General features: G+C 41.8%; 1 protein-coding gene across 1 annotated transcript; it reads right to left on the bottom strand.

Moving 5' to 3' along the window:
- Positions 1-408: 408 nt before the first annotated feature.
- LOC146630221 (3',5'-cyclic-AMP phosphodiesterase 4C-like) lies at positions 409-22,502 on the bottom strand. The gene is made up of 16 exons (XM_085355668.1): positions 22,461-22,502; positions 21,338-21,472; positions 15,408-15,535; positions 15,133-15,315; positions 14,992-15,031; positions 14,681-14,751; positions 13,272-13,434; positions 12,804-12,897; positions 12,548-12,705; positions 10,459-10,557; positions 10,203-10,367; positions 8,133-8,232; positions 7,895-8,049; positions 5,826-5,948; positions 5,566-5,748; positions 409-1,296 (listed from the first exon to the last, which is right to left on the bottom strand). Exons 1-16 carry the CDS (start codon positions 22,500-22,502, stop codon positions 409-411), a joined length of 2,727 nt encoding a protein of 908 aa, XP_085211794.1.
- Positions 22,503-26,555: the final 4,053 nt, after the last annotated feature.

Raw genomic sequence — 26,555 nt, forward strand, 5'->3', positions numbered from 1 at the left:
CTTCCCTTTTATTATTATTATTGTTATTATTATCATCATTATCATCCCCCCAGTTCATCCTCCATGGCAGTGATGGATTTACAGACACCAGGTGAAGAAGACTCCAGTCTGTCACTACCGGCTCCTCAAGTTGCGTTTGGGAAGATCCAGAGAGGTTTTGTTTTCGGTGTACGGTTGGTCTTTCAGTGTTTCTCTGAGTGTTTTAAGGATGTCCGGAGCAGACAACAAACTGCTCCTCAGCTACGATGCTCACAGGACAAAGTGGTCAGAGCGCGTTATTTGGAAGGAAGGGCGTCATCAGCTATTTATCATCCTCTACACCCACTCGCTGCCGTTGTGGCCTCTTTCTGGCCCTCTTCATCTCAGTCTTTCCTCACTGACCCTGTGAATTCACCTTTTTACACCTGGCTAGCTCTCCTCTTCCTCTTGTACTTCTTCCTCTGCCTCCTCTGGTGCCTCCTCCTCTCCCTGCTCTGCTGCTGCCTCTTCCTCTTCCACATTTTCCTTTATTTCCTCCTCATCCTCCACTTCTTCCTCCTCTTTCCCCTCATCCTCTTCAACATCCCCCTCCTCCTGTTCCAAAGCCTCCTCTTTTTCCACTTCTGCTTCCTCATTTTCAATGTCCTCTTCTCTCTCATCTTCTACTTCTTCTCCATCTATTTCCTCTTCTACATATGCAGTTTCTCCACCTTCCTCGCAGTCTCCCTTCTCCTCTCCCCCTTCCTCGCCTTCTTCTTCTTCAGCTTCCTCCTCCCCTTTTGTTTCCTCCTCTTGTGCTACATCATTGGCTTCTTCTTCTTCCTCTGTCTGTGCTCCTTCTTCTTCAAATTGCCCTTCTTCCTGCACCTCCTCTGCCTCTTTCTCTTCCTGCTCCTCCTCTTCCTCCTCCTCCTCCTCTTCCTCCTGGACTCCATTCTGTTCACTGTTGTGATTTTCCTGCTCATCTTTGTCATCTTCTGCATGATTCTGCTCCTCTCCGTTTGCCTCCACCTGGCCGTCCTGCATTAAGTCCTCGTCGTTGTTATCACAGATGGCTTTCCGGCCACTCCTCCCGCTGCTGTTTCTCATGTGTATGTGGTTGTGGTTGTTTTGCTCTAGGTCCTCAATAGTGATCTCAAACTGGAAGCGGTCATGCTGGAGGTGTCTATCTGGAGGAGGCGAGGGAGACTGGGGCATGGTGTTCAGGTACCACTCCCTGTTCTCTTCCAGCGTGTCCAGCAGCTCCTGAGCATCTGGATGAACCAGGTCGGCCCACGTTTCCCACAGCGGGTGGACGATGTAGTCGATGAAGCCCACCTGGGAAAGAAAAAGAAGATGAAAATACTTCAAATACTAGACGAAGCCACTTTAATGTGTGGTGCTAAAGGAACATGTCAACACTTTGGAGAATATGTTGATTCACTTATGGTTGACTTAGCTGAGCATAAAAACTGAGTTGACCTGATTCTGTCCTTACATCACAAACTCCATGTGCCATAACCATTAACGACTAAATCACACATTATCTATTCAATGCCTCAGCTTGCACAAACTTACAACCGCAGTCATCTCAAGGTATATTGTAAGACATGCTTATAAGCACGTCTCCTGTATGTTTGACTTGTACAAAAACCCAAGTGATACTTGTGCTTTTATTTCAACTCTGTAAACTGTCAATTGCTGTTAAATTGTAACTGCAGCTGCTTTATTAGGCCACAAGGTGGTGCCAACTTTCTTGCTGCTGTGTTGCACTTAGGTTGATAGTTATACAAAGAAAAAGTCAGACTGCTCTGACACCGGTGTGAGTCTCCACTGCCATATCTGACAAATATCTGAGACAAGTCAGAGCAAACCCAGGACAACACTTGAATGCCAAAAACTGCAGTCCCCTTAACGGCCACTTGAGGCTGATTGAAATCCATTTAATTCCCATGGTAACATCACTAACTTCACAGCACAAGGTTTATAGCCAAGAAAATGGTTTTGGTCTGTACATCTATTTGTAAAATCTGCAGTGGTAAACTTTTATTAAGCAGAAACCTCCATGGCTGAAAAAGAGTGCTGGTCCAAAGACTCCATATTACTCAACTATGGTGCCTTTAATTCAGCTCATTTTAATGAAGGAGTGATGAGCTCATGCAGTGCCGAGGCATCTGTCGTCTGTCTGTTTACAAGTCACAAGAATCGCTCCTCTGTGAGAGTATTGGTAAGATTTTAGTGAAGTTGCACTCAATCATCAGCAGATGGGTCTTCACCCAAACTGTGCTCAAGGTCAGGGTCACATTAGTGATTTTAAGGGGCACTTTTCCCCACATTTTCAGAGAAAAACCTCCATTCACATTTCTCACAGATTCACAATTCTTGCTCCTGATGTATTGAACAATATTGAGACCAAAGCAACTTAACAAAGTAGTTCACATCAGATTCTCAGCTTTGAGAAAGAAAGAACTTCATGAAACACCAAATGATGCGACAGCTTAAAATATGGTTTTAGGGTCGGGGTTTTCTGATCTACATTATAGTAAATAATAAAGTGCGTGAAATGACACACTGATGCATTATTGCATATTTCCATGTTTTCATGGTCATCATTGATACTGATGATTGTCCATGTAATACATAATTCTTTCAAATAACTCCTGGCAAAGAAAGCAAATAACATATGTCCCTTAAGTAGTATTTTACCTTTGCTAGAGCTAAATCCAACTGGCTGTACATTAACAAACACAAAACCATTTTACAAAGTGCAGAATCTGTGACCACAAACTTGACGCAGAATGATGTTACTGTTTCTCATCGTGAAAATCAGAAGAGGCATATCTCTGTAGCTGCTTCCAGCTGGACATTGACACAGGAATACATTTCTCACACACGTATCCAAAACAGATTTACTGACTGAGAGTTTAGCATAAGTTATTCCAGTATTAATTGTGCTGACAAATTTTGGGGGACAAATAAAAGTGCTGCACAATCAACAGTTTGTCATTCTGTCACAACGCAATATAAAACGCAATTTTTAGTTTTAATTCTAGTTGCGTCGTGGCCCGAGGTTTGTTGGTCTCTCCACGTCACTCAGCAGCCAGCAGTTGGACTGCTTTAAAATTTCATGTCTCCAGAGGATGAACCTTACTGACTTTTGTGTCTCTGAGTTTTTTCTTTCCTTCCTGTTGCTCTGAGAGAAAGCAGATGCACCGACTAAAATGTGGTTTTAAAAGAAATAATCTGTTCCCCCACAGTATATGAATTGGAACGATCTTAGCTGGGCTTCTGTCCTAATAGCCACCATCCAAACAAACATGTTTAAATAGCCCAATCCACAACTGTGTGTAAATCACAGCCACACACACACACACACACACACACACTTTCTCTTGATCTAGTCTTGTGCAAATGGTTTGTACATTTGATGGACATTTGTCACATATTTTGATTTTTTTTTACTGGTTTGAAACTGACACTTCATAACCCAGTATACTTATACCTGAAGCTTTATTGTCAAATAACTGCAACCAATCTGCGATTTTGGACTTGTGATCTTGTGGGAAGGAAAAAGGGAGTTTTTCCTTCCCACTGTCGCCAAAGTGCTTGCTCATAGTGGGCCATATGATTGTTTTTTTCTCTGTATCTATTATTGTAGGGTCTACCTTATAATTTAAAGCGGCTTGAGGCGACTGTTGTTGTGATTTGGCGCTGTATAAATAAAATTGAATTGAACTGAATCTAATCGAATCTTGTAGGATCAAGTGAATCAAGCCCAAATCAGTGGTAACCATCTGGCAACCGCTGGTTGCTAGGGAAAAATTTGTATTGTGTGCAATTCTTTGGTTGCTACCAAATTGCTCTCTTCCATAGCACACTTCCTCCCCTCACCCACAATTGGTCATATCAGAGGCTGCCGCTCCCTGAGCCTGGTTCTGTTGGAGGTTTCTTCCCGTTAAAAGGGAGTTTTTCCTTCCCAGTGTCTCTAAGTACTTGCTCATAGAGGGTAGGGCTGAACGATTATGGAAAATAATCTAATTGCGATTTTTTGCCCCAATATTGCGATTGCGATGCGATATGCGATTATTTTTTAAGGTCTTTGTCTTCTGTATTATTAAACAAAGACAAGCAATACATCATATAGTATGGCCAATACTATATTACATTAATTTTAAACTGTTCTTTCCTGGAAGACAGACCTCTGTTATGATGACATGAGGTGATGCATGAATTGATGACTGACATTTTTATTTAACTTCTTCAATCACAACAGTATATTTGAACATACACAATAGTTTATTTTTAGCTTACAAACATCTGTCTCGGTGGAGTTTAATAAACTCGGCCGTCTGCTTCTTGCTATCTAAAATATAACCAGACACTGGTGTAAATTCTCGACTGTCTCATACTTCTGTTTAATAAGTTTTCTGTTTGACGTTTAGTCAGCTGTGTGAAAACCAAGGAGGAACCCACCCGGGGGATTAATAAAGTTTTATTTTATCTAATCTAATAACTTTAATCTCAGCCAAACCGATTTACTCACGAACAAACAAAACACTGAAAAAAGCCCAACAATAACATTTTTAGGTTGTCTAAGTGACTTATATATTACGTTTAACCCGAGCAGCGAAACTCCGCGGTGATCTGAAAATGATGTGCCGGGAGTTGTGCCGTTCTCGGCCGCATCAGTAACCCTCGAGCTCCCGGCTAGCTGTCGAGCTGGTGGGTAGCAGACGCCTCTGAAAACGTCGAAGCACTTTTGCAAATATGGGATATCTTGATAAACCGAGCAGATATTTGATGTTTACACAACTACTTTCTCGCCTGAAAATATGTTAAAAGTTTATTTTGTGACCCAGAAAGATTAGTATGAGTAATTTTAAAACTTAGTAGCGGCCGCCATTGCTGGAAACTGGAGTTTGGCTGGGCCGCGCTATGAATTCTGGGATATGGTAGTAATTTGGACAGCCTTCGGCGCGTCGCTGTGACGTAATCGGTCTACAAATGCGGCCTCAGGAGGATGCAGCCCATGAATTGTATAATATAATCGCAGTATAATCGCAGCCTTTGCGGTTAGAAAATTGCACTTGATCATGTCGCGATATTATCGCAAATGCGATATATCGTTCAGCCCTAATAGAGGGGTTGTCTAATTGTTTGGTGTTTCTTTCTAACACTGGCTCTTTATCTTACAATATAAAGCTCCTTGACGCAACAGTTGTTCTGAATTGGCACTATATAAATAAAACTGAATTGCATTTGTGCATATATTTACCACTGCTTGTCGTTTTGTGTTCATTTTATCATTATCAGATCGGATACTTTCCCCACACACTACCAACTCCCACATTTGCGGTGTTTGTGAATGACCTGCCACAGACAGAAAAATGCTCATTAACACTTTCTCAGAGTCTCAGCATAAACTGAAGATTTAACAGAGTCTATTTCAGGGTTGTTATTTCACACTGCTCTGTGTTTCTGTTGTTTTATCCACCCTTGCTATCATAGACACTTTAAAGTTGCTTGTTTGTGGCTCATTATCCTTTCTGTGTGCACATTTAACATCTTCACTATATTAATGACGCTGTGAGTCAGAGAGAGCTTTACCTGACTTTTCTCCACAGACGCAGTGTGTTTGTCACACATGGCGCTGATCTCCATCCCTCTCTCGCGTTCTTTGTCGCCCTGCCGAAAGAACTCCTCCATGATCCGCTCTGTCCACTGTCTGTATAAAGGTAAGTGCTTGGTGGGGTTGCTCAGGTCTGCACAGTGCACCATGTTCCTCAGTACCTACGATCATACAAGAATATTTAATGTTATGTATGTCATTCTCTCTCTGCGGGGTCAAACGTTACTGATCAAGTTACCTGTATTCGTTCTGTATAGTGGTCCAGAAGTAGCACGCCAGAACTTGTCACCTTCTTGGTCTCCACCATTGTCTTTAAATCAGCCAGCAGTGTCATGTGTTTGGACATGTCTGTGGCCAACACCTGCAGAAAACGACAGAAAGAAATGCAAACTACTTTCTGCCCGAAGCTTTTATTTTGCATCCTTGAACCTGTAATATGCTCTACGCCCTGTTAGGAATCAACCCCCTTCTACTCCTGTGTGATTATAAATTACTCTGAAAATATATAATGCAAGAATCAGGGATGAAGTCAGTCCACTTTTTCTCTAAAGGGAACCTATTATGCTTTTTCTTTATTTATCACAATGTTGTGTGCTCAAATCTTTAAATAATGACCTCATTATTTAAAGATTTGAGCTTACAGTTGTGGTCAGACGTTTGCACACATTCATCATGGACATGAATGTTCTCTTTGAACTGACAGTGGACCCCGTGGTAATCGGAGCACTAGGTGCTGTGACTCCCAAGCTAGGCGAGTGGCTCCAGCAGATCCTGGGAACAACATCGGAGATCTCTGTCCAGAAGAGCGCAGTCCTGGGAACAGCTAAGATACTGCGCAGGACCCTCAAGCTCCCAGGCCTCTGGTAGAGGACCTGAGCTTGAAGGATAAACCGCCCGCAGGGGCGTGCTGGGTGTATATATGTATATATATGTAATATGATTGACTATAGCTGATAGGCAATGCAAACATTAAAAATAATTTGTTTAACAGGTCTCATTCAGTATTCAGAACAATGGGTCCAAGAAATGCAGTACAAAGCACAGAGTACAAAGTTGCAAACGTTTTTGGAGGCATTCTACACTGCAAATTCCACAATCATCAGTTCAAACACTAATATGATTTTCAGGAACCAATCAGGCCTGGCATGAACTGGAAACCGCTGGAACACCTGGATCACTGTCCACAGTGACTCGAGTTCTACCATCAACATTTCACCATGGGCCGAGAGGAAGAAGACCAGGAAAGAAGCCCCCACTCCTTGGTGCAGGAAGAATTGACACCTTCAGACTCAACTGAAGTGTGGCGCAGTCTACATGGACAAGCCATTCTCCATGTAGACAGCTTTACATTTTATGATCAGATGAGACAAAGATTGAAGTATTTGGCCACAGTGACAAGAGGTATGTTTCAAGGAGTAAAGGTGAGGTTTTGTACCAACTGTCAAGCATGGTGGTGGTAGCATCATGTTCTGGAACTGTTGTGCTGCCAGTGCAGCTGGTGCATTACACAAAGTGGATGCAATAAAGAAAGGAAACACCTCCACAAAGATAATGATCCCAAACACACATCAATACTGGTTTCAAAATGGAGCAAGCAGGCTTCCCAAAGTTCCAACCTCAAGGCTACAGAAAATTTCTGGACTACGCCGAGTCAGTGCCAGGAAACCAACTAATTTAAATGAACTCTACCAATTCCACCAAGAATAGTAGTCAAATATTTAGCCACAATTATGCCTGAAACTTGTTGATGGCTAACAAAAAGGTCTGGTTGAAGTGTAACACATTTACCCAAATATTAGTGGGTATACTTTTGACCCTGTGTTGATTACCCCCCACCCCAACATGAATTCAAATGCTGTCAACCATTCCACCCTGGAAAAATAACATTCAGAAATTACAATGACATTTATCCCCATGAGAGCGGATATGATTCTGACACACAACTGTATGTACAAGTAGTCCCTGTAAATCAAAAGCTGTATTTAAAGCACCTCATCTGTATCTTTAAGGCATCATATGTGAGCACAGCAACCCCACCCAGTGCAAACCTTGTGTTTGCAAAGCTCAGCCAGTCAGAATAAGGGTAGCTTAAATGAGAAGAACCAAAACAGATACATTCAGTTTCCTGTTCAAGGTGTTTAAATATACACTTAAGAGAATCTTAAGAGAATACAAATCTTTAAAACTAAATAAAATATGACTAAAACTAAAAATGATAAATTAGATTCATACATCATTTGCATGATAATAGAAAAAAATGAAATTCTGTTAGGTTACTGCTACATTATTTTAAAACTAGTTCCCTACCATATCGATGACAAGCTTGCGAAGGCTCTGGCGCTGCCGCTTGGTAAGGTTCTGGAAAATGTCACAGTTTTCTTGGTGCAAAAGCTTGAAGCCCACGGCGAGGTGGTGGTTCTCCAATACTGACTCGTCGTTATACATTAGGGCCAGCTCTGAGTCTGAGCGCAGAGGAGGGGGTGTGAACACAGCGTGTGCAAATATCAAAGCATGTGTTTGAGTGTGTGAGCGTATGTGAACTCACTGGTGTTGATGAGGAACTGATTGGAAACTCCGGGATGGTCTACATCGTGGATGGCTGCAGCAAATAGAGCGGCGAGGATTTCCAGGTCAGTGAAGACAGCCTGAAATGACAAGAAGGGCAGGAGACAAAAGTCAATACCTCTGACAGTTTCAAAACTAGTTTCTGTGCTAATAAAATGCAAAAAGGTGCGTCTAATAGCAAAGAACATACTGCAGTTGAAGAATATGGATAAACGTTTTTACTGTCTTTGCAGACGTGACCATACCGCAGCTAAATGTGAGACGGTATGGGACAAAATTATATCTAACTTAAACAACAAACACACACAAACTCTGTTCTAAGAGTTTGTGTCTTCTTATTGCCTTTTGCAGCAGTTTTCTTGGAGTCATATTTCCCCTTTTTGCCTTTAAAAACTGTATAAAATGTTTTAACGCCTTTTCTTGGGATTCATTCTGTAGACTTCACGTCACATCATATTCTTCCCTCTCTGTAAAACTTAATAAAAACTAGAAAAAAATATTGGGTCTTCCAGTGGTTTCACCCAGTTTCCTTTTTCCTGTCATTTTTATAACCGCATTTCCATATTCCGCCAAAAACTGTGCAGCTTGTAACTTTGTAGTTCCCTAATTTTATGTATTGTGTAAGCAGCAAAAGCTCGTGGCGGGTTAACCTGCACTTGACCCACTAGAACAGCCTTTCCTGCTTTCTTTGCAAGCCAGACAGAAAAGCGGCTGTCCTGCTGTCCTGAAAACTAGAGCTACTCAAAATATGGAACACTGTCTCAGTGTGTGGGAGACAAATGCATTCCCAGATAAAGTCAGATGTTGTTCTTTTATTTCCAGTAGAAAAAACAGCAACCACAGTGACACTGAACCCAGCTCCCATTGTTTGTGTGTTTGAATCTGTGATCAATATCAGCTCATAGATTTACTTATACTTCATACTCAAGTCATAATGCTGTGAAAATCTTTTAAACTTAAGATTTCTTTGTTGTTACATCACTGCATAAGCCATGGTGTAATAAGGGTCACATGGTCAGTCTGCTTTGGATCCAATGTGACCACATAAAAGGGCTCCAGCTTTTTATGCAACACATTAACAAACATGTGACAAAAGTAAAAACACTCTCTCCAGCTTTTTATCTTTTTAAAATTGTTATTATTTTTCAGGGATGTTTCTCAGGTGCAGCTTCTCCATAGAACCATGTGTGTTAGATCAGGTACACGTTTCTTTTCTGTTGATAATCTAACACCTGGACCCACAGTTGAATCCCCTCACCCACAACAAGTTGTGACAGATGTCTGTGTTTCCCTGAGGCTGGGTCTGCAGGAGGTTTCTTCCTGTTAAAAGGGAGTTTTTCCTTCCCACTGTCACCAAGTACTTGCTCAAAACAGGATCCTCTGATTGCTGGAGTTTTATTGTAGAGTCTTTACCTCACAGAATAAAGCACCTTGAGGCAACTCTTGTTGTGAATTGGCGGTATATAAATACAACTGACTTTATTAAATTAAACAGTTGTTACTCTACTAACCCGTAAAGACTGGTACTTGTATAGCACCTTTCTACTCAGCCCTCAAAGTCCGCCATACAGCACTTTCATCTATGCCCAAGGGATTTTCTAACATAGACATACACACTCAGAGCTGGATGGATGCATCGGGGGCAACTCACTGTTCAGTATCTTGCCCAAGGATCCTTCAGTATGTGGACTGAGGAATCAGAGCAGCCACAGGTGCAATTTAGAAATGTTGAACAGGTCAGTTTGAGGCCTTGGGCCAAAAGTCTGAGGAAACTTGAAGCTCAAACATATTTTTTTTGTCTAGACACATGAATAATATGCATTTTAATATATAATGTATTACAACATGACACACTTATTTAAATAGGTCTATTTGTTTGAGAAAAAGTTAATTCATGTTCAACTATGAAAGTACCCAGATGTTTCAGTTAGAAGATGTTTGTCTTTCTTTGCTTTGATTTTTTATTCTCTCCACCTTTTCTTCACGCCTCTCTCCTTATGTGTGAACGGACATCAAAAGTGTGTGTGTGTTTGTGTGCGTGTTGACCTACATCAAGAGCAGGTGTGGAGAGAAGAACATGTGTGGACTGGGTGACATCTGCAGCATGGAGGCTGTTGTGGTACGCTACGTTTCCATGGTAATGGTCCTCCAGGGTCATCACGTAAGTGACAAAGGTGTCGACTGGGATACGAAATGTCTTCAACAGCTCTCGCTCCTGAGGAGGAGCGAGACAAAAGAAAAGGGAGTACACCGTGTACATGAGCACAGACACGAACAGTCCACATTTATACGATTATTTTCTTTACCTGGAAGATGGCGTACATGATGCAGCTGAGAGGTCTGTTGTTGGAAAACTCTGCTACTCTGAATATGTTAAAACTCCACTTGTCCAGATCCTCCAGCTCCTGTTTCAACACACAAAGTAAAGCGAGCCATAGCTTGAAAATCACACTGTTTCAAAAATGTTTCATCAAAACTTTCAGATGGTCGTATTAAAGTCCTCCTTACAGTGCAGTGCGCTGTATACTCTACTTTCAAGGGGCCAGACTTTCTTGTAACTTTTAACAGTGGTGTAGAGCAACAATTCTCCAGTTTTCTGAAGATCTTTCAAAGACTTTCTTTGCACATTCTCTCATTTTCAGTCCAATTCTTGCACTTGACCATTTTTAGAAGATGTTTAGTAAGTCATTTAAAACTGACCTACGAATCACTCAAACATAAAAAAGAACCTAACTCAAGGTATGAACAAGTGTTGTGTCTACACATTACAGACAACAAAGAACCCGTTCCAAATAGTATCTTTAGTCACTTTGCTACTAACAGCATATTGCCAAAACACATAACTTGTTCTTAAATGAATTTAAAAAATTCAAAAGAGAACACACAACTGTCATTAATATGTACAGAGGAGGTCAGCAGAGAGGAACAACAGAGAGCCTTCAGCCTGTGGTGTCGGGGCTCGCAAAAATGATGGAATATTGAACCCAGAAACGTTTATTCTGACTGGCAGTGGCTTCATTTTTCAGCATGAAAATGATCTTAAGCCCACTGCTAATGCAGTAAAAGCATACATGGATAGAAGAACACACAGTAGAACCCTATCAGTCATGGATCGGCCTCCAAAGAACTCAGACCTACACATTACTGAAGCAGTGTGGGATCATTTTGACCGAGAACAGAACAAAAGGCAACGAAAATCCAAAGAACTCTTCCTGAAGACTATTTAAAGAAAAGAGTTTCCCAGCAAAACAGATAAATAAATGGCCTGTATTTGTAAAGCACTTTACATATCCAGTCATCCATTCACACACAGGTGATGGCAAGCTACATTGTAGCCACAGCCACCCTGGGGCGCACTGACAGAGGCGAGGCTGCCGGACACTGGCGCCACCGGGCCCTCTGACCACCACCAGTAGGCAACGGGTGAAGTGTCTTGCCCAAGGACACAACGACCGAGACTGTCCAAGCCGGGGCTCAAACCGGCAACCTTCCGATTACAAGGCGAACTGCCAACTCTTGAGCCATGATCGCCCCGGCTAGATAAATACATGGATGGTAGTTTAAGACTTTAGCACCAGACTTTAGCCCAAAGGTCAAACACATGACTCTAAATCAAGTCTAAGGTCACTCTGTATTAACCTACATAATGTTTCCTGACAAGACTTCATTGAGCAAACAGCTGAAAGTTCAAATCATCCTCCATCCCAAACATGAGCAGACTTCCAGTGCTTCCATCTTTGAGCTCTGGCACCATTTCAACACTAATCACACAGCAGACACTGCTTTGATGTCTCTCAGCATAACCTTGACAGTTGAGCCTTAGTGGTAGGTGGTCCACAGATGTATAGAGAATATCTGTCACCTGGTCCAGTTCTTAATTACAATGGCGTAGGAACAAAGCTTTATGTTTGTATCTAGCATACTTTAATGTGATTTATGTGCTGCATGACCAAGCAGTCAGAGACAGTCTCCACCCCACTGTGGACCTTCCAAAAAAATGTGGTGCTAAAGACTGGATGGAATTAAACAAGCAGGCGTCAGGCACTAGAAAGCAGACTAAAGGATTAATAAAAGACTCCAGCTGGTATGTGAACAGACATAAACCTAATAAATATATGAGCACTTTTTTCTTACAACAAGTCAGTACTTGCAGTTATTTTCTGAAAAGCCAGGCCAAACTTTCTCGATTGCATAAAGTATACAGTAACATGGGATATAATCATGTTTGCTTATGTTTCTATCAGATACAGGGTACGTGCGTACATCTGTTTCTTGCTGCTAGAAGGGAAAAACAATGCCAAAGCCATGAAAAATAATATCATTTTTCAGAGATCCGAGCTCAAGTCTGAGCAAAGTTTGATGGCGAGTGTGAATAACGCAGATAGAAAACAGCACCTTGGCAAGCTCATCCTCGTGGTCCGTGTTGACGCCGAAGCGAGGCATGGAAGCGCTGGAGAGGCTGGAGCTGTGAGACAGTTTCCTCACTCCGCTGATGTGACTCATGGATTTATCTTTCAGAGTGGGAGACGGGATTTCCACCTCATTCTGCTTGTCTGAAGACACACACACACACACAGTGGATTTATAGTTTTTAATTTGGATAAGGTCATAAATGCGATGTGGACAGAAATCACATTCTGGTCCCGCTCACCCATGAAGGTGCTGGAGATGTACTCAGACACCTGGTTCCCGGAGCGACTCATCTCTGACAGGTGAGAGAGCTCTCTGTTCAGCATCCTCTTAAACTGTGGCAGAATGAGAACAAAACACAAAGATGGTGTGAGTCAACCTGAGGCTTCCCTCAGGAAACTTAGTGTTATTATTCAAAACAGAAGGCCTGTTTGGATTCTGGGCTTTGAGTGAGTCCAGAGGTTTAAGGAAACAGTAAAACGACTGAAAAAAAAATGTTGGAGATAGATTTTTACATTTTCTGTTTAGTGTCCTATAATTATTACTTACAGCACAGAGGCACCAATTCATGTATTAACTGCTAGCAAAAATCAAAATGTAATGATTTGAGCTAAATATTGAAAACATACATAAAGGTTCATCTGCATGGTTATGAGCTGATCTACAGCTGGTGACATGTTAATACGTTTATACGGTGTTAGTTACAAACCTTGTTGGAAGCCATCTCGCTGACAGAGCGGTGTGTCTGGATGGTCTCCAGCTGGTCTAAGCACCAGTCCAGCTCCTCCAGTGTGTCCAGAGCGAGCTGCTGGTACTGCTGGTCTGATAGTGTCGCCCTAGGACTGACGCACACTCCACCCAAAGGAGACCTCCTAAAAAAAACAGAGTAGTAAAATAATTAGGCTTTTAATAACCCAGTACAATCCACAAGTATCTGTAATCACAAATGTGTGCATGGGTGTTAAACTGCATGCTTTTTAAGCATGGATACTACCTAAACTGTAAATAAATATTTTGAGCATACATTTAGTTGGAAACAGCACAAAGTCAACATCTGAAATGTTGAAACTGAGATTTTTTTTAACTTGCTAAAATTTGAATATGGTGCAAGCAACATGTTTTGTTTTGTTTTAAAAAAAACTGTAGGTGTGTTACATTACATGTTTTTAGCAATGCTCTGTAAGGAAACAGACTTCCAGTACTTGTGGTTACTGTAGTTCAGTTGTTTGATGCTGACAGAAACAGTGGTTGGAGACTACAGCAAGACCAAAATCATCAAAACACAATAAACCTGAAGCTTTCTCGCCTCGCTGTTTTAAAGAAAGGAGCAGGTCTGCGACCACGAGCAGTCAGTTACCATCTTCAAAACAACGTTTGGGCATCAAAGTGGCAATAAAATGACAATAAGATGGAGTCAGTCTGCAACTGAATAGGATCAAGTTGGGGTCTGTTTGTAGTGCATCTATTAAATGTGAAATTTGTTTAAAATAAATCTTTTGCTGTCTACGTACACAAAAATTCACATTGAAGTTTACATTCATTACTTACATTTAGAGTCCTGACAGAACCTCGTATCTACAGGGCAGCGATTTAACTGCAAAATGACAGGCGCTCTGCAAACTTGCATTTTTACAGGTTTTTACTGATTTTTCCAAGGTGCAAGGAGCTTGCTGTCCTACTTTGTTTGTTTGTTTGTTCGTTAATTTATTTCGATCATGTAAACAATATACATAAGTTCATTTGGCAAAGAATAGAAGATAAAAAATGCTATACAAAATAAAGCTAAACATGTGTGACTGAGCTGTAACTGTCTGAGGAGTTTTTCATACTTTTGCTTTCAAATGTATGTTATAAGGCACTGCTGGTCAAATCAGGCACCTCGGCTACTTTCCTATAGCAATGTTGAGCTACTGTATGGTTGGAATACATGCAGAATGTGGTTTGATAAAATAAGTAAAACCTTCTTGCACCGAACTACTTTTGCATTCTGTCTTTATTTACATTTTCCCTAACATCCCTTTTTTTATTGGTAACAGGTCTTATAAACTCCTGTAACGTACAAATGGTCCTTTAACTTATGCAACATAAACTCTGTGGACAACAGGTGGTGATACTGACTTGACGGTCGGTGTGGAGACGTTGGCAAGGATGGTGAAGTTGCTCCGTACCGATCGCAGACTAGCCAATACCTACAATGATCGCACAGCATCACAGGAAAACAGCATAAATACAGAACAAGCTTACACAGATGTACACATATTACTGAGAGGTGAACGCTTAATAACGTGATCAATCATTTCTGCTGTTTCAATAAAAACTTCGCCTCCAAATCCTATAATTATATTGAGTGTCTGGGCACACTGGAAACAGTATGAACCAGTTTTTATGACCACTCATGAAGATAAATGAATCTATAAAGTCAAACTCACTTGGGCAAAAGGTGTGACAATAAAATCTTCTGCAGTATGCCTAAGACAGGAAGAGTTGGAAAATAGAGAGAAAGCTGAGTGCAACATTTCATACAGCCATGGATAAAGTCATCACTAATCTCATCTCTCTCTAACTCTCACCCTTCGCTGGCGAGGGAGGAGTTCCGTGAGACCGTCTTGGGGGACATGTCGTAGTCCGAGTCGGAGCGGTACAGGAAGGACTCTCTTCTCTGGCCCTGGGGGAAGGTCGTGTGGAGCGTGAGGCTCGGACTCTGGGAGCCCAAAGGGGTGTGACCTGGGGACACGCCATTTTCTGCTTCGTAACTGGAACATGATAGCAGTGATTAGAGAACGACAGGAAAGCTTTCTGCAAAATGAAATCGGTGATTTGACGAGGGCTTAAAATGTGTGTGAACCTGTCAGAGTCTGCTTGTGTGATGGAGATGCGAGGCGGGATACGAAGGGGAAGAGTTGTGGGACGTGACGCGTTGCCCAGGACTTCTGGTGACGGGGTGCGATCTCGAGGTCGCAGCCAGCAAGGTACCTGGTGAGGTAAAACGTAGGTTCAGTCCGGCACAATGGGTGTGACTCAATCAATTACATCAGTCAACGATCTGTGATTCTAGGCACAATTATGGGCAAAGCTACTGTTTGGGAGCAGTGGCGTGTCTAGAAATTTTTGTTGGGGGGGCCAGGTAGGGGCACAGATTTGGAGAAGGGTGGCAGATGTAATTGGCAGATAATGTTTTAAAAAAAAATTCTACCAACCGTTAACCATAATTCAATAATCCTATACACCTAATAACCGAATGCGCTTTTAACTCTTATTAGAATGAGATTTTAACCACTACGGTGCAAAGTTTTTAGATACTGCGTTGATAAAGTACAAGAGATACAATCAGTGCTTTGTCAGTGTTTACTCAGCATTCAAGGACAGCAATATTTGCATAGTATTTTTACTGACATATACTGCACATATGTTTTGGGCAAAAACATTTTTGAATATTAAAATACGAACATTTGTAACAAACAATTGACAAATTAGCCAGTTCCAATGTAAAACTTTATCTGCCTGTTAAAAAAAGAAGATAATCTTCTCACAAACTGGTGTCTGATTTTGAAACAGGAAAAAAGTGGAGAAACAACTGAAAAGACTAACATTTGAATAAAACCTGAAAGCAAGTAAATACTTTCTCTGCTGCCTTATGGTAAACTTTGGTAATATTGATGTATAAAGAACAACACTGGCTGATGATGAAATACAGTCAGCTGGCATGGTGACACTGCCAGTATTAACCTGCAGGGCTGGACTGGGACAGAAAATCGGGCATTTTGACTACAGACCGACCCACCAGGTATTAAAGCCATAAAGACTTTGAATGAAAACAAATGCTGTTGTGACAGTGATGTACAGTCTTGTTGGTATATGTATGATTTCTATACATTTTACGTCAGATAAAAACTTTGGTTGTAAGATTTAGATAATTATTTTTTAAAAGCTAGATATTTTAAATGAGAATAAGAAAGAAAAGTATTTCTTTGTGCCCCCCTTTCCCTGTTAATGCCCTACCTGGCCCCCTGGCAACACTTTCCTAGATCCACCCCTGCACAGTTACCAGCTGTCAGCTACGTAGAAAAAGGATCCTGGTGCTATTTGTCTCTCAGAAACAGTTCATAACTTCCCTTCAACTCATTCATGTCACCTAAAAGGTAAACCTGTTTCTCCATCACCTGTTCAGCTCTGATGATTCAGTAAGGACATCTCCTGGTTTCATCTTCACGTTTCCCTCTCATCACACATCCAAACCGACATCATGACCAGCAGCTTTACAGCTGTGGCTCCAGCAAACATCAGCTGATATTAGAAATTAATATTAAATAAATTCTAACAACAGCTGATCAAGCTTAAACGTGCTGCTGTTGTTTAGCACGACATCTGCTGGTTTCCTCTTTCTGGCCCAAAGTGGGCGATAAATAAACAAGAGAGAAAAGCTGATCAGCTGATCATTGATCAGTTTCATGATTGAATTAGCAACAGGAGAGGCAGGGGGAGAGAATGAGAGAAGAAGAGGCAGCTGTGCAGCGTAACGACAGAATAACTCCAGCTTTGTGTCTTTTTTCCATTCTAGCTAAAGTTCGGGACAAACTGCGTCTCTTCTCAGCTCAATACGAAACGTGTAATATTTTCTCTGAATGAGGGACCATTCCATTTTTTTTAAGGAGCCGTTGGCAACTCTACTAACTTTATGAATAAAATAAAGTTCACTATCAGTAACATCATAGCACCCACCCAGCTGTATATAAACTCTGTCAAGCTGGCTAGAATGCAGTACGAGTTATTGCAACTGAGGGTAAAAAGTCAGCACAACGAAAATAAACTCCACCTAAACTTGGTTCATATCTGACCCAGATAGACTGCAGGTCATAACTTCTTACCTGAAGTTCAGTTCACCTGACACTCGGACTGGCGGCTGCCTCGGGGCTCTCCTCCTGCCTCCCCTTCCCTCATCCACCTGCTGGCCTCTGTGGAAGCCCCGCCATAGCCACCACCAAACAACTGAGTTATTTTTACACATCGACCTGCATCTGGCCAATCCACCACCTCTCATTGTTCATGCCGTTACAAAAAAAAAAGAAAAAAAAATAAGTCACCGGGCATATGCCCGGTATGCCCGATGGCCAGTCCAGCTATGTTAACCTGCAACCAAATCTGCAGCTCCATACAGCAATGTTACGACTTAGATTATATCTTATAACCAGTGTTGGGTAAGTTACTTTAAAATAGTAACTTAGTTACATTACTAGTTACTTCTCTCAAAAGTAACTCAGTTACTTCAAGTTACTCGTTACTTTCAAAGTAACTAGTTACTAGGGAAAGTAACTTTGGTTTTACTCAGAATTCTCTTGTTAATGTGTTTCTTCCATAACTTTGCCAGTCTTCTAGCTTGCTTACTTGCCACAAGTGCACTGTGCCACCTACCAATAGAAAGGATATGATAACGTGCATATTTCCACGAGAGAAATCCCACGCCTGGACCGTCATTGACTGCTGCCATGATTCTAGCCTACGTCACAGAGTCATGTGCGCCTTTTACATCCAACACAAAAACTGCAGTCGTGGTGCTTTCGATTGTACTCAGAACTCAGAAATTCTGCCTTCTGAATAGGAAGATGTAGGTAACACCAGACTGCAGATGAGCTGCATACAGGGCTGGACTGGGACAGAAAATTGGCCCGGGCATTTTGACTAGAAACTGGCCCACCATTATAGGAAAAATCATAAAGCCTTTGAATGAAAACAAACACTGTTGTGACAGTGATGTTCACTGTTTTGATGGTATATATGCATCAATCTATCAATCGTTTGTTGTAAGATTCAGATAATTATTTTTTAAAAGCTAGACATTTTAAATGAGAATAAGAAAGTAAAGTATTTCTTTGTGCCCCCCATTCCCTGTTAATGCCCTACATGCCCCCTTGGCCACACTTTGCTAGATCCGCACCTGCACAGTTACCAGCTGTCAGCTACCTAAAAAAGGATCCTGGGGTTATTTGTCTCTCAGAAACAGTTCATAACTTCCCTTCAACTCATTCATGTCATCTAAAAGGTAAACCTGTTTCTCCATCACCTGCTCAGCTCTGATGATCCAGTAAGGACATCTCCTGGTTTCATCTTCATGTTTCCCTCTCACCAGATAACCAAACCATATCATGACCAGCAGCTTTTTTTTACAGCTGTGGCTCCAGCAAACATCAGCTGATACTAGAAATTAATATTAAATAAATTCTAACAACAGCTGATCAAGCTTAAACGTGCTGCTGTTGTTTAGCGCGACATCCGCTGGTTTCCTCTTTCGGCGCAAAGTGGGCGATAAACAAACAAGAGAGAAAAGCCGATCAGCTGATCATTGATCAGTTTTCATGATTGAAGTAGAAACGGGAGAGGGAGGGGGGAGAATGAGAGAAGAAGAGGCAGCTGTGCAGCAAAGACACAGAATAACTCCAGCTTTGTGCCTTTTTCATTGTAGCTGAATTACGGGACAAACTGTTCCTTTTCACCTCAATAAGAAACGCGTAATATTTTCTCTGAATACCAGACGGGACGGCTGGCAACTCTAATAACTTATGAACAAAATAAGGTTCAACATCATTAACTTCATAGCACCACCCAGCTGTGTAGAAACTCCGTCATGCTAGCTAGCACGCAGTACGGAAAAAGTCAGAATAACGAAAATAAACTCCACCTAAGCTTGGTTTATATCTGACCCAGAGAGACTGCAGGTCATAACTTCTTACCTGAAGTTCAGTTCACACTTGGACCGGCGGCCGCCTCGGGTCTCTTTTCCTTCTGCGTCCCTTTTCCTTCATCCACCTGCTGCCTCCACCACTTGCTAATGTTACTGAATCTGTGGAAACTCCGCGATGCCACCACACGAAGTAACGAGTAACGACCCTATCTAAATCCCAGTAACGAGTAACGCGTTCCTGATTTTGGCATAATAACTAGTTACCGTGCTCGTTACCACAATAATAACGTAGTTACTGTAACGCGTTACTTAATAACGCGTTAGTCCCAACACTGCTTATAACTCATAACTCTTATGTTAGCTCCCCTCAGTAGCATACTGTCTGAAATATTTGATGGCAGCAATAATTCTTTAAGTGTTATTTTTTCTTTGGTATTCTAATTTCACCGAAGTTTACTAAACTCAACAAACTTAATATTACTTACCGGGACATTTATTCTGTCCTCATTTTCTTTCACCGAAAAATTGTTTCCTGCAGTGCCATCTTTCGTGCTTGGCTCTCCTACCTTTGCTAACGTGATGCACATAGCGCAGAAGCCGATGCTGCATTCACTTACACTCGGATATCTGAGCTTCACCGTGAAAACATAATCGGACATTTGATATTTGATTGAATTTTATTGTTTTGCCTTTGGGGTGGCACCTGGGGTGGCCAGTCTGGTTGGGGGGGGGGTGGCCTGTGCCCCCCCAGGCCACCCCGCTGGACACGCCACTGTTTGGGAGATATAGCTTGCCTAACCAAGGTTTTAACAATAGGTGGGTGGAGCTTATGTGCTTAAAGCTAGTACACCTAGCTGATGAGATGACCAGTCAGTGTCACTGACATCATACAGAGGCAAGGGTAGATTTAGAGCAGCGGGAAGGCTGTGCTTTTTATTCTCACACATATCTCACAATCAGGTGCACACGAGGGTGTGATTAAAATTTTAGGATTAGGGTGAAATGAATGAATGATTTTTTAGCTGTAAATACTTTTGGTGATTTTCAGTGTGAGAGGTCAAAATTTGCCCATCTAGTCCACATTTTCAAAATCTATTTGTCAGCAGGTAAAAATATTTTGGCATGAAGTGCTATCAAAAAAAATTTTGTTTTGAGTTTTTCCTATTGTTTCCTTGGCAGCAGGAGAAAGCTGTAAATACACTAACATTTTAACTTCTCGCTAAGTGATAAACCTATAAATAATTTCCTATAGAAAACACGGAGCAGACAAAGCGTAGCATATGTATTTGTTTTGCATGATATTTATTGCTGAACTGAACCCTTTGACCATGTTTGTGCACTTGGTGCCTTTAGAAACATTTTAATGCAATTATGTGTCAAATTATACAAACTGCTGTGTGGTTAATAATCTGCACAGCAGCCCATTTTATCACAGTCCAGCAATCTTTTATTTTATTTGTATGTTACTTAGCACTAATTAGCAGGTGTCTCTCATCAGCATTGTGAATTGGTGTAGGAACTTTTTGGGGCAGTTTTCATTGATCAGCGGGACATGAGAACTGCTCGTACAGGAACACCAGTCACATCTGATTAAAAGAGACGTAAACGGTTTGGTGTATTTGCTCCAAACTAGAGTTTTAGAAAGCTTTTCCTCCCTGGAAATTATAGTTTGACCACCATCTTTGCTGTTATAGAATTCTCGCACAGATTCAGCTAAGCTTGCAATCATTACCTCTGTCCTCTGATACAATTTGGCTTCATAAAACCAGGATCGCTATAGCCTTCTAGGGTTCAAAACAGGTGCCCACAATCAGTGGATGAACTCACGGTAGCTGCTTTCATCTATTAACTACAGTCTATATGTCTAAAAAGGGTAATTTCCTGCATTATTCAACTTCAGATAAGTTTGAAGTATTGCTTGAAGTAACAGAAGAAAAAGGGACAGATCTTGGTGGCTCACCAAGGTGGTCCTTATAATTCAGTGACCTGTTGTGCTAAAGTGTTTGTTGCTATCAACAGTGACTTCAGGTGTTACCAAATCAACGGGACTGGAACCATTCAGATTGCCACTTTAACATGCTCATTCCATCTTCCCATACCTGGAGACTTGGCGAGAGTCTTCTGCTCCTCCCTCTGCGTAACTCAGCCCCCAGCGTGGACCCGGACGTATACGATCGGCTGTAGCGAGATGACTCCGCCTTCTCCCCAGCACCTGTTATATCTGTGTCATTTCCCTGAGAGACAGAAGGGAGGCAGGTAAGGGAAATGGGGATATGGAACAAGAAGGTGCATCTTCAGAGGATTAAAAGAGAACATATTGTGTCTTTCACAAAAACACTGCGTTGCGTGTGTAATGATTAAAAAAACCCAACACATTCAGTAGCAAAAATGGAAGAACGCAGTTGCTGTTTTGGCTCATGTCCCAGGCTGTGTTGTTTTGCCATATTCAAACAATGACGAGCAAAGAAACTTGTACAGAAACACAGACTATAAATTATTGATGTAAGTGTGTGTGACTGTGCATGTGTGTCTGGGATAGGGCCTCTACAGACTGAGCTCTTAGAGGCTGATCTGCACTGCAGTACCGTAGCAACAAAACACTGGGGGAATGGTAGCAGTTGCTAGGCAACAGTGCCGTGTTGCTTCCATGCTGTGTTTGATGTCATCCAGACCCAGATGTGGGGAGATGCTCGCATCCACACACGCACGCATGCACGCACGCATGCACGCACGGACACACACACACACACATGGACGCATAACAAAATGTATAATCAATAAAAGAGCTCCCGATTAATGCATGCTGTTATGTCCTTTGGCCAGGACTTCACCTTTAAACGGAAATCACTCATTTACATAGAGCACTCACTTAGCTGCGGCTCATTTACATAGAGGACTGGGACTGAGTGGCTCCTGCTGGGTGAGTGTAGGCTGGAGGATGCAAACTGTCCACTCGGACTTCTGAGTGTGTGCGGGAACAAAGAGAGCTTGGATGTGTGAAAGTCATGGGGCGTTTATGTGACGGTAGGCATTCAAGTTGCACACACACACACACGCACACACATGCACACACATACACACACACACACACACACACACACACACACACACACACACACAGAGTTCAGTGAGACAGTCTGCTACTAGGCCTGGGATCTACGGTCTCTGTGACTGTGACAAGGTTAGCAGATTTTCCCTGATTGTTCAGATCTTCCTCCTCACCTCTTCTCCAGTCACCGACAGCACGCTGCGGCTCTTCTTCATTCTGATTGGCTCGTTCTGGGCCCCAGGGCGGAGCGTTCCGGAACCCAGGCAGCAGAGCAGGTGGAGAGCCAGGACCGGAGAGGTCAGAGGTCACTGCAAGGTCAAACCGGGGTCAGACCGGGTCACAACCGGCCCCCATTGGAGCGGATTCGGCCAGCCAACCGCCTCACTCGCGCTCCCTCTGCACCTCAGTCTTCAGGTGGTTGAAGTAAAGCGTGGTGGAGAACAGTAAAGGAGCATTTACGCAGCCCTCAAAGGCTGCAGGTTCAGACCGAGGCCGCTGACCTTTGTTTGGATCTGTCTGTTTTCCAAAGTCAAAGGCAGAAGAAAGAAAAAAAGTCACTCCATGTTGTCTTGCTTTGGCCAGATGAGCCAATGAACATCTCAGTCAGGGTTCATGATGCCGTTGCCAAAGGAAACCCCTTTCTCTAAAACGTCTATCCAGCTCTGAGAGTTGTCTGCATGATGTTCCCCAGTTGTTAACCTGATTCCACATGAAGGCAATTTCCCAACAATTAAGAATCCAAACTCCAAAGAGATTACAGAGAAATTTGGTCCTCTCCTTTCTCAGGTCAATCATCCACAATATGACTGGTCATGGTCTGGATCCAAATCCTGCTTAGGAAGACGTGTCAAGCATGACCTCGTCTGAGAAGTCCAAACATCCTGGTTTGATCTGCCAGAGTCAATCCTGGAAAAAATCTTCCTGTGAGAAAACAGAAATTAAGTGTTAGTATGTACAGACTTTAAAAAACAAGAACAAAACAGAAATACTCTTTCCTGTCTTATTTCAGTGAATTCATTTGCTGTATCATAAAATTGGAAAAACTTGTCCTCATGTATACAGTACTACAGAAGATGTGAGTGGTTTTCCATGATACAAATTTCATATATGAAAAAAAAAGCCTCCAAACAAAACTCTCAAGACATGGCTGGTTGACTGGTAAATAACTCAGAGCGAGGACAACGTGTTTTGATTGGCCTTGCTGGAGCCGTACCTACAGTGTGGCTAATTCTGAGCAGATACTGCAACACCAAAAAGCTCTCTGATGTTATATAATTACTCTGAGCAGTCCAAACTGACCTAATTCTATTGGATGGGACAGATTCAGCATATCAGAGTGTTTCTGATGGAGCTGGTACACACATAGAGAGCTGCTGGAGAAGACTTTCATCAAGGGTCACCATGAACACACCCTCTCAGCGATGGGTCTTCCACACAGCAGCGTCCACACAGATTCACACGGGTAAAAAAACAAAACAAAATGAAAGAAAAACATACCCAAAACAAAAGAGGAGAAATCATCAAATGCATAGTGACACAGTGACATATATATGCACAGACAATCAAGGCATTTGAGCCTTTACACACACACGCAATAGCTGCAAACCAATACCACCTCCACTACAGATAAAGCAGCTTATAAAACCAAGCAGCTATGCATCAATATGCAGCTCAACCACCAGCCTGCTGTTCTCTCACAGCGAGCGCGCACATGCTGAAAACATTCACATATGAGGAATGCCCCTGCTGTCATGACTGTTTGCACACACTGCATGAGGTATGTGTCACACACACATACACACACATGTCCACATACACTGGCACACACAGACTGGAGGATGTAGGAAAAAAAATCACACTCACCTTGATCGCCTGAAGATCAACAGCAAGATGGGCTGCGCCTCCTCTTGCTTTCACTTGTCGCCTTCTCCTTCTCTCCCCTGCTCCCTCTGTTTTTCTGTAGACATAGCGGTGTATCGCCACGGCTAGAGGGGGAAAGAAAAAAACACACACACACTTGCTGTTTTCATGAATATCCGTAGCTTTACCAGCTCCCCTCCCTCCCTTTCTCTCCTCTCCCTCTCCCCTGCCTCAGTGGTCTCCCCCAGCCACCCCCCCTCCCACCACCGCCACAGCCTCCACGGAGAAGCCCATCTTCCCTCCTCTCCCTCCTCCTGCACAGACGCACAGTATGTCCATTAATCCCATACAACACTCTCCGCTCCTCTCCTCCTCCTCTCTCCATCGGTACTCCTGTCTATTTCTATTTTTTCCATCTTATTAGCAGCCACACACTGATCCTCTGTTTCAATAGTCAGTTTCATCGCTCTCCATCACACACACCCACGACACAGGGCACATTTTTATTGGAACAAACCACTCATATTAAAAAAAACAACAACCCACAGATCACAATAAGCATTCATTTCTCCTTTTTTCCTCCCACGCCTCTTTGCTATTTTTACAGCCATTCAAGGGCATGCAGCACAGTTCTCAATACACTGTTTCTGTATCTTTTGTATTTATTTAATTTTCAACCAAGGTTTATTTATAAAGCACCAGCCAACAAACAGCCGCTTTATATTGTAAGGTACAATATTATATCATAAGATTAAATTTATGTTATGTATTGGTGTGAAGGAGCCCACATAACCACTGTGTTTTACAGCATATATGGCAATAAACGTCTTATAGATAGATAGATAGATAGATAGATAGATAGATAGATAGATAGATAGATAGATAGATAGCTCAGTTTATTGTAAGAGAGACTTCCAGGGACAAATACAGCATAAGAAACTCCAGAGTAGACACAAGCAGCAAAACCCGAGCTGAAATGTCAGTTTGTCAAAAAAGAGAAAATGATCTGAATGGGCTGGAGACTTTATTCAACATTTTAATGACTAAAACATCAAATCGTTGATCAAGCAAACTGTTTACTTAATATATGTCCAAAGCGGCAATGTTGTGTTCAGCTTTGTGATCATAAATAAAAACAGTTGCCAGTTTTAGTCTGAAATGTCCGCACCTAACCACAAAAGCCCACAAAAAGCAGCAATAAACTGATAATGTTTCCACAGATTTTCAGGCGCTCAATCTGAATTGTTTCAAACATAGCTGAATAAGAGCCAGCATATTTGGCTCAACTTACTTATAATATGGTGTATTATGGTATAAGGTGCATCATACCAATGATACACTGTCATAAAAACAAGCATATATGCATAAAATATTGTGTCTTGTGTCCGTCACTGTAAACTGGAAAAATCATAGTAGTAGCAAGATAAACTTACACCAGCTTAAACACGTTCTAGTAAACTTTTCTTTATTTTTAAAGTGATTTTTTTCTATTTTTCTTGTTTCAGTGTGTCCATCTGATGTCACTTTGGGTGGGGTGTGGGATAACAGTGAAGCATCAAAGTGCCCTCTGTCATGCTATGAAGGGTATTACACAAGCTGCGATAGACTGTGTGAAGTAAAGATGGAGAAAGAGGATTAAAAACAAAGATGTTGGATTCATGTCACTGAGTTAGCACAGATGGCTGCTGATGTTCTCAAGAACTATAAAGCCCTAAACTTAAATTTATCTGTATTAAAATTTCATATGATGTCATCAGTGCATAATAAGCCTGCTCACTGTTAAACGTCTTTCTTTAAATTCAAAGCAGCACACTTTTTTATGACCTAAACTCAATACTTGTTGAGCTTGAGTAACATATAGTGTAACTTCCTTTTCAGTCACTGGAATAAATCTATAAAATGTGTGTTTGTACAGGATCTTTCTTTTTGCTTTATTCATTTAACTTGTGCCTTTAGCTTGATATTTAAATTCAAATTTAATCCAGTCCAATGGTGCTTCACTGGCACGACAGTTTATCAAAGCTATGTTGCCAAAACATAAAAAAATTTAATGAAGTTTCGCAAGAATAAAAATAAATAAATAAATCAAAATAATGCAACAATCGACACATCTATTAATGAATTAACTTTATTTCAAGTTAACTAAATAATAAAGATTATATGCATGTGTCCAGCTCATTCTCTGTTGATATATTATTTAACAGTTACATCTTTAATGAACTTAAGATTCAACAATCACAAAAAAGCTGTCGACCACACCGCCTCGGCCATCTTTCCCCAAATACGACTTTAGGTGGCGCTGTTGACCACAATGGGACAACAGACACAACCAAGCAGAAAAAACTGCTCTTTACGCCTGACATGGACGGTGACATGAAGCGTTCATACTGAGAGAGAAGAGTGTTTTT

The sequence above is a fragment of the Diplotaxodon limnothrissa genome, linkage group LG6 (assembly GCF_057381915.1).
Source record: "Diplotaxodon limnothrissa isolate DT_005_m linkage group LG6, D_limnothrissa_male_GT1.1, whole genome shotgun sequence".
Taxonomy (NCBI): Eukaryota; Metazoa; Chordata; class Actinopteri; order Cichliformes; family Cichlidae; genus Diplotaxodon; species Diplotaxodon limnothrissa.

Coding starts and splice junctions, on each gene's coding strand:
- LOC146630221 (XM_085355668.1), bottom strand. CDS start 22,502: ATGAAGAAGAGCCGCAGCGTGCTGTCGGTGACTGGAGAAGAG. Junction 15,032..15,132: donor TCCTCCCTCGCCAGCGAAGG/GTGAGAGTTAGA, acceptor TTCCTGTCTTAG/GCATACTGCAGAAGATTTTA. Junction 10,558..12,547: donor ACGAGGATGAGCTTGCCAAG/GTGCTGTTTTCT, acceptor GTGTTGAAACAG/GAGCTGGAGGATCTGGACAA.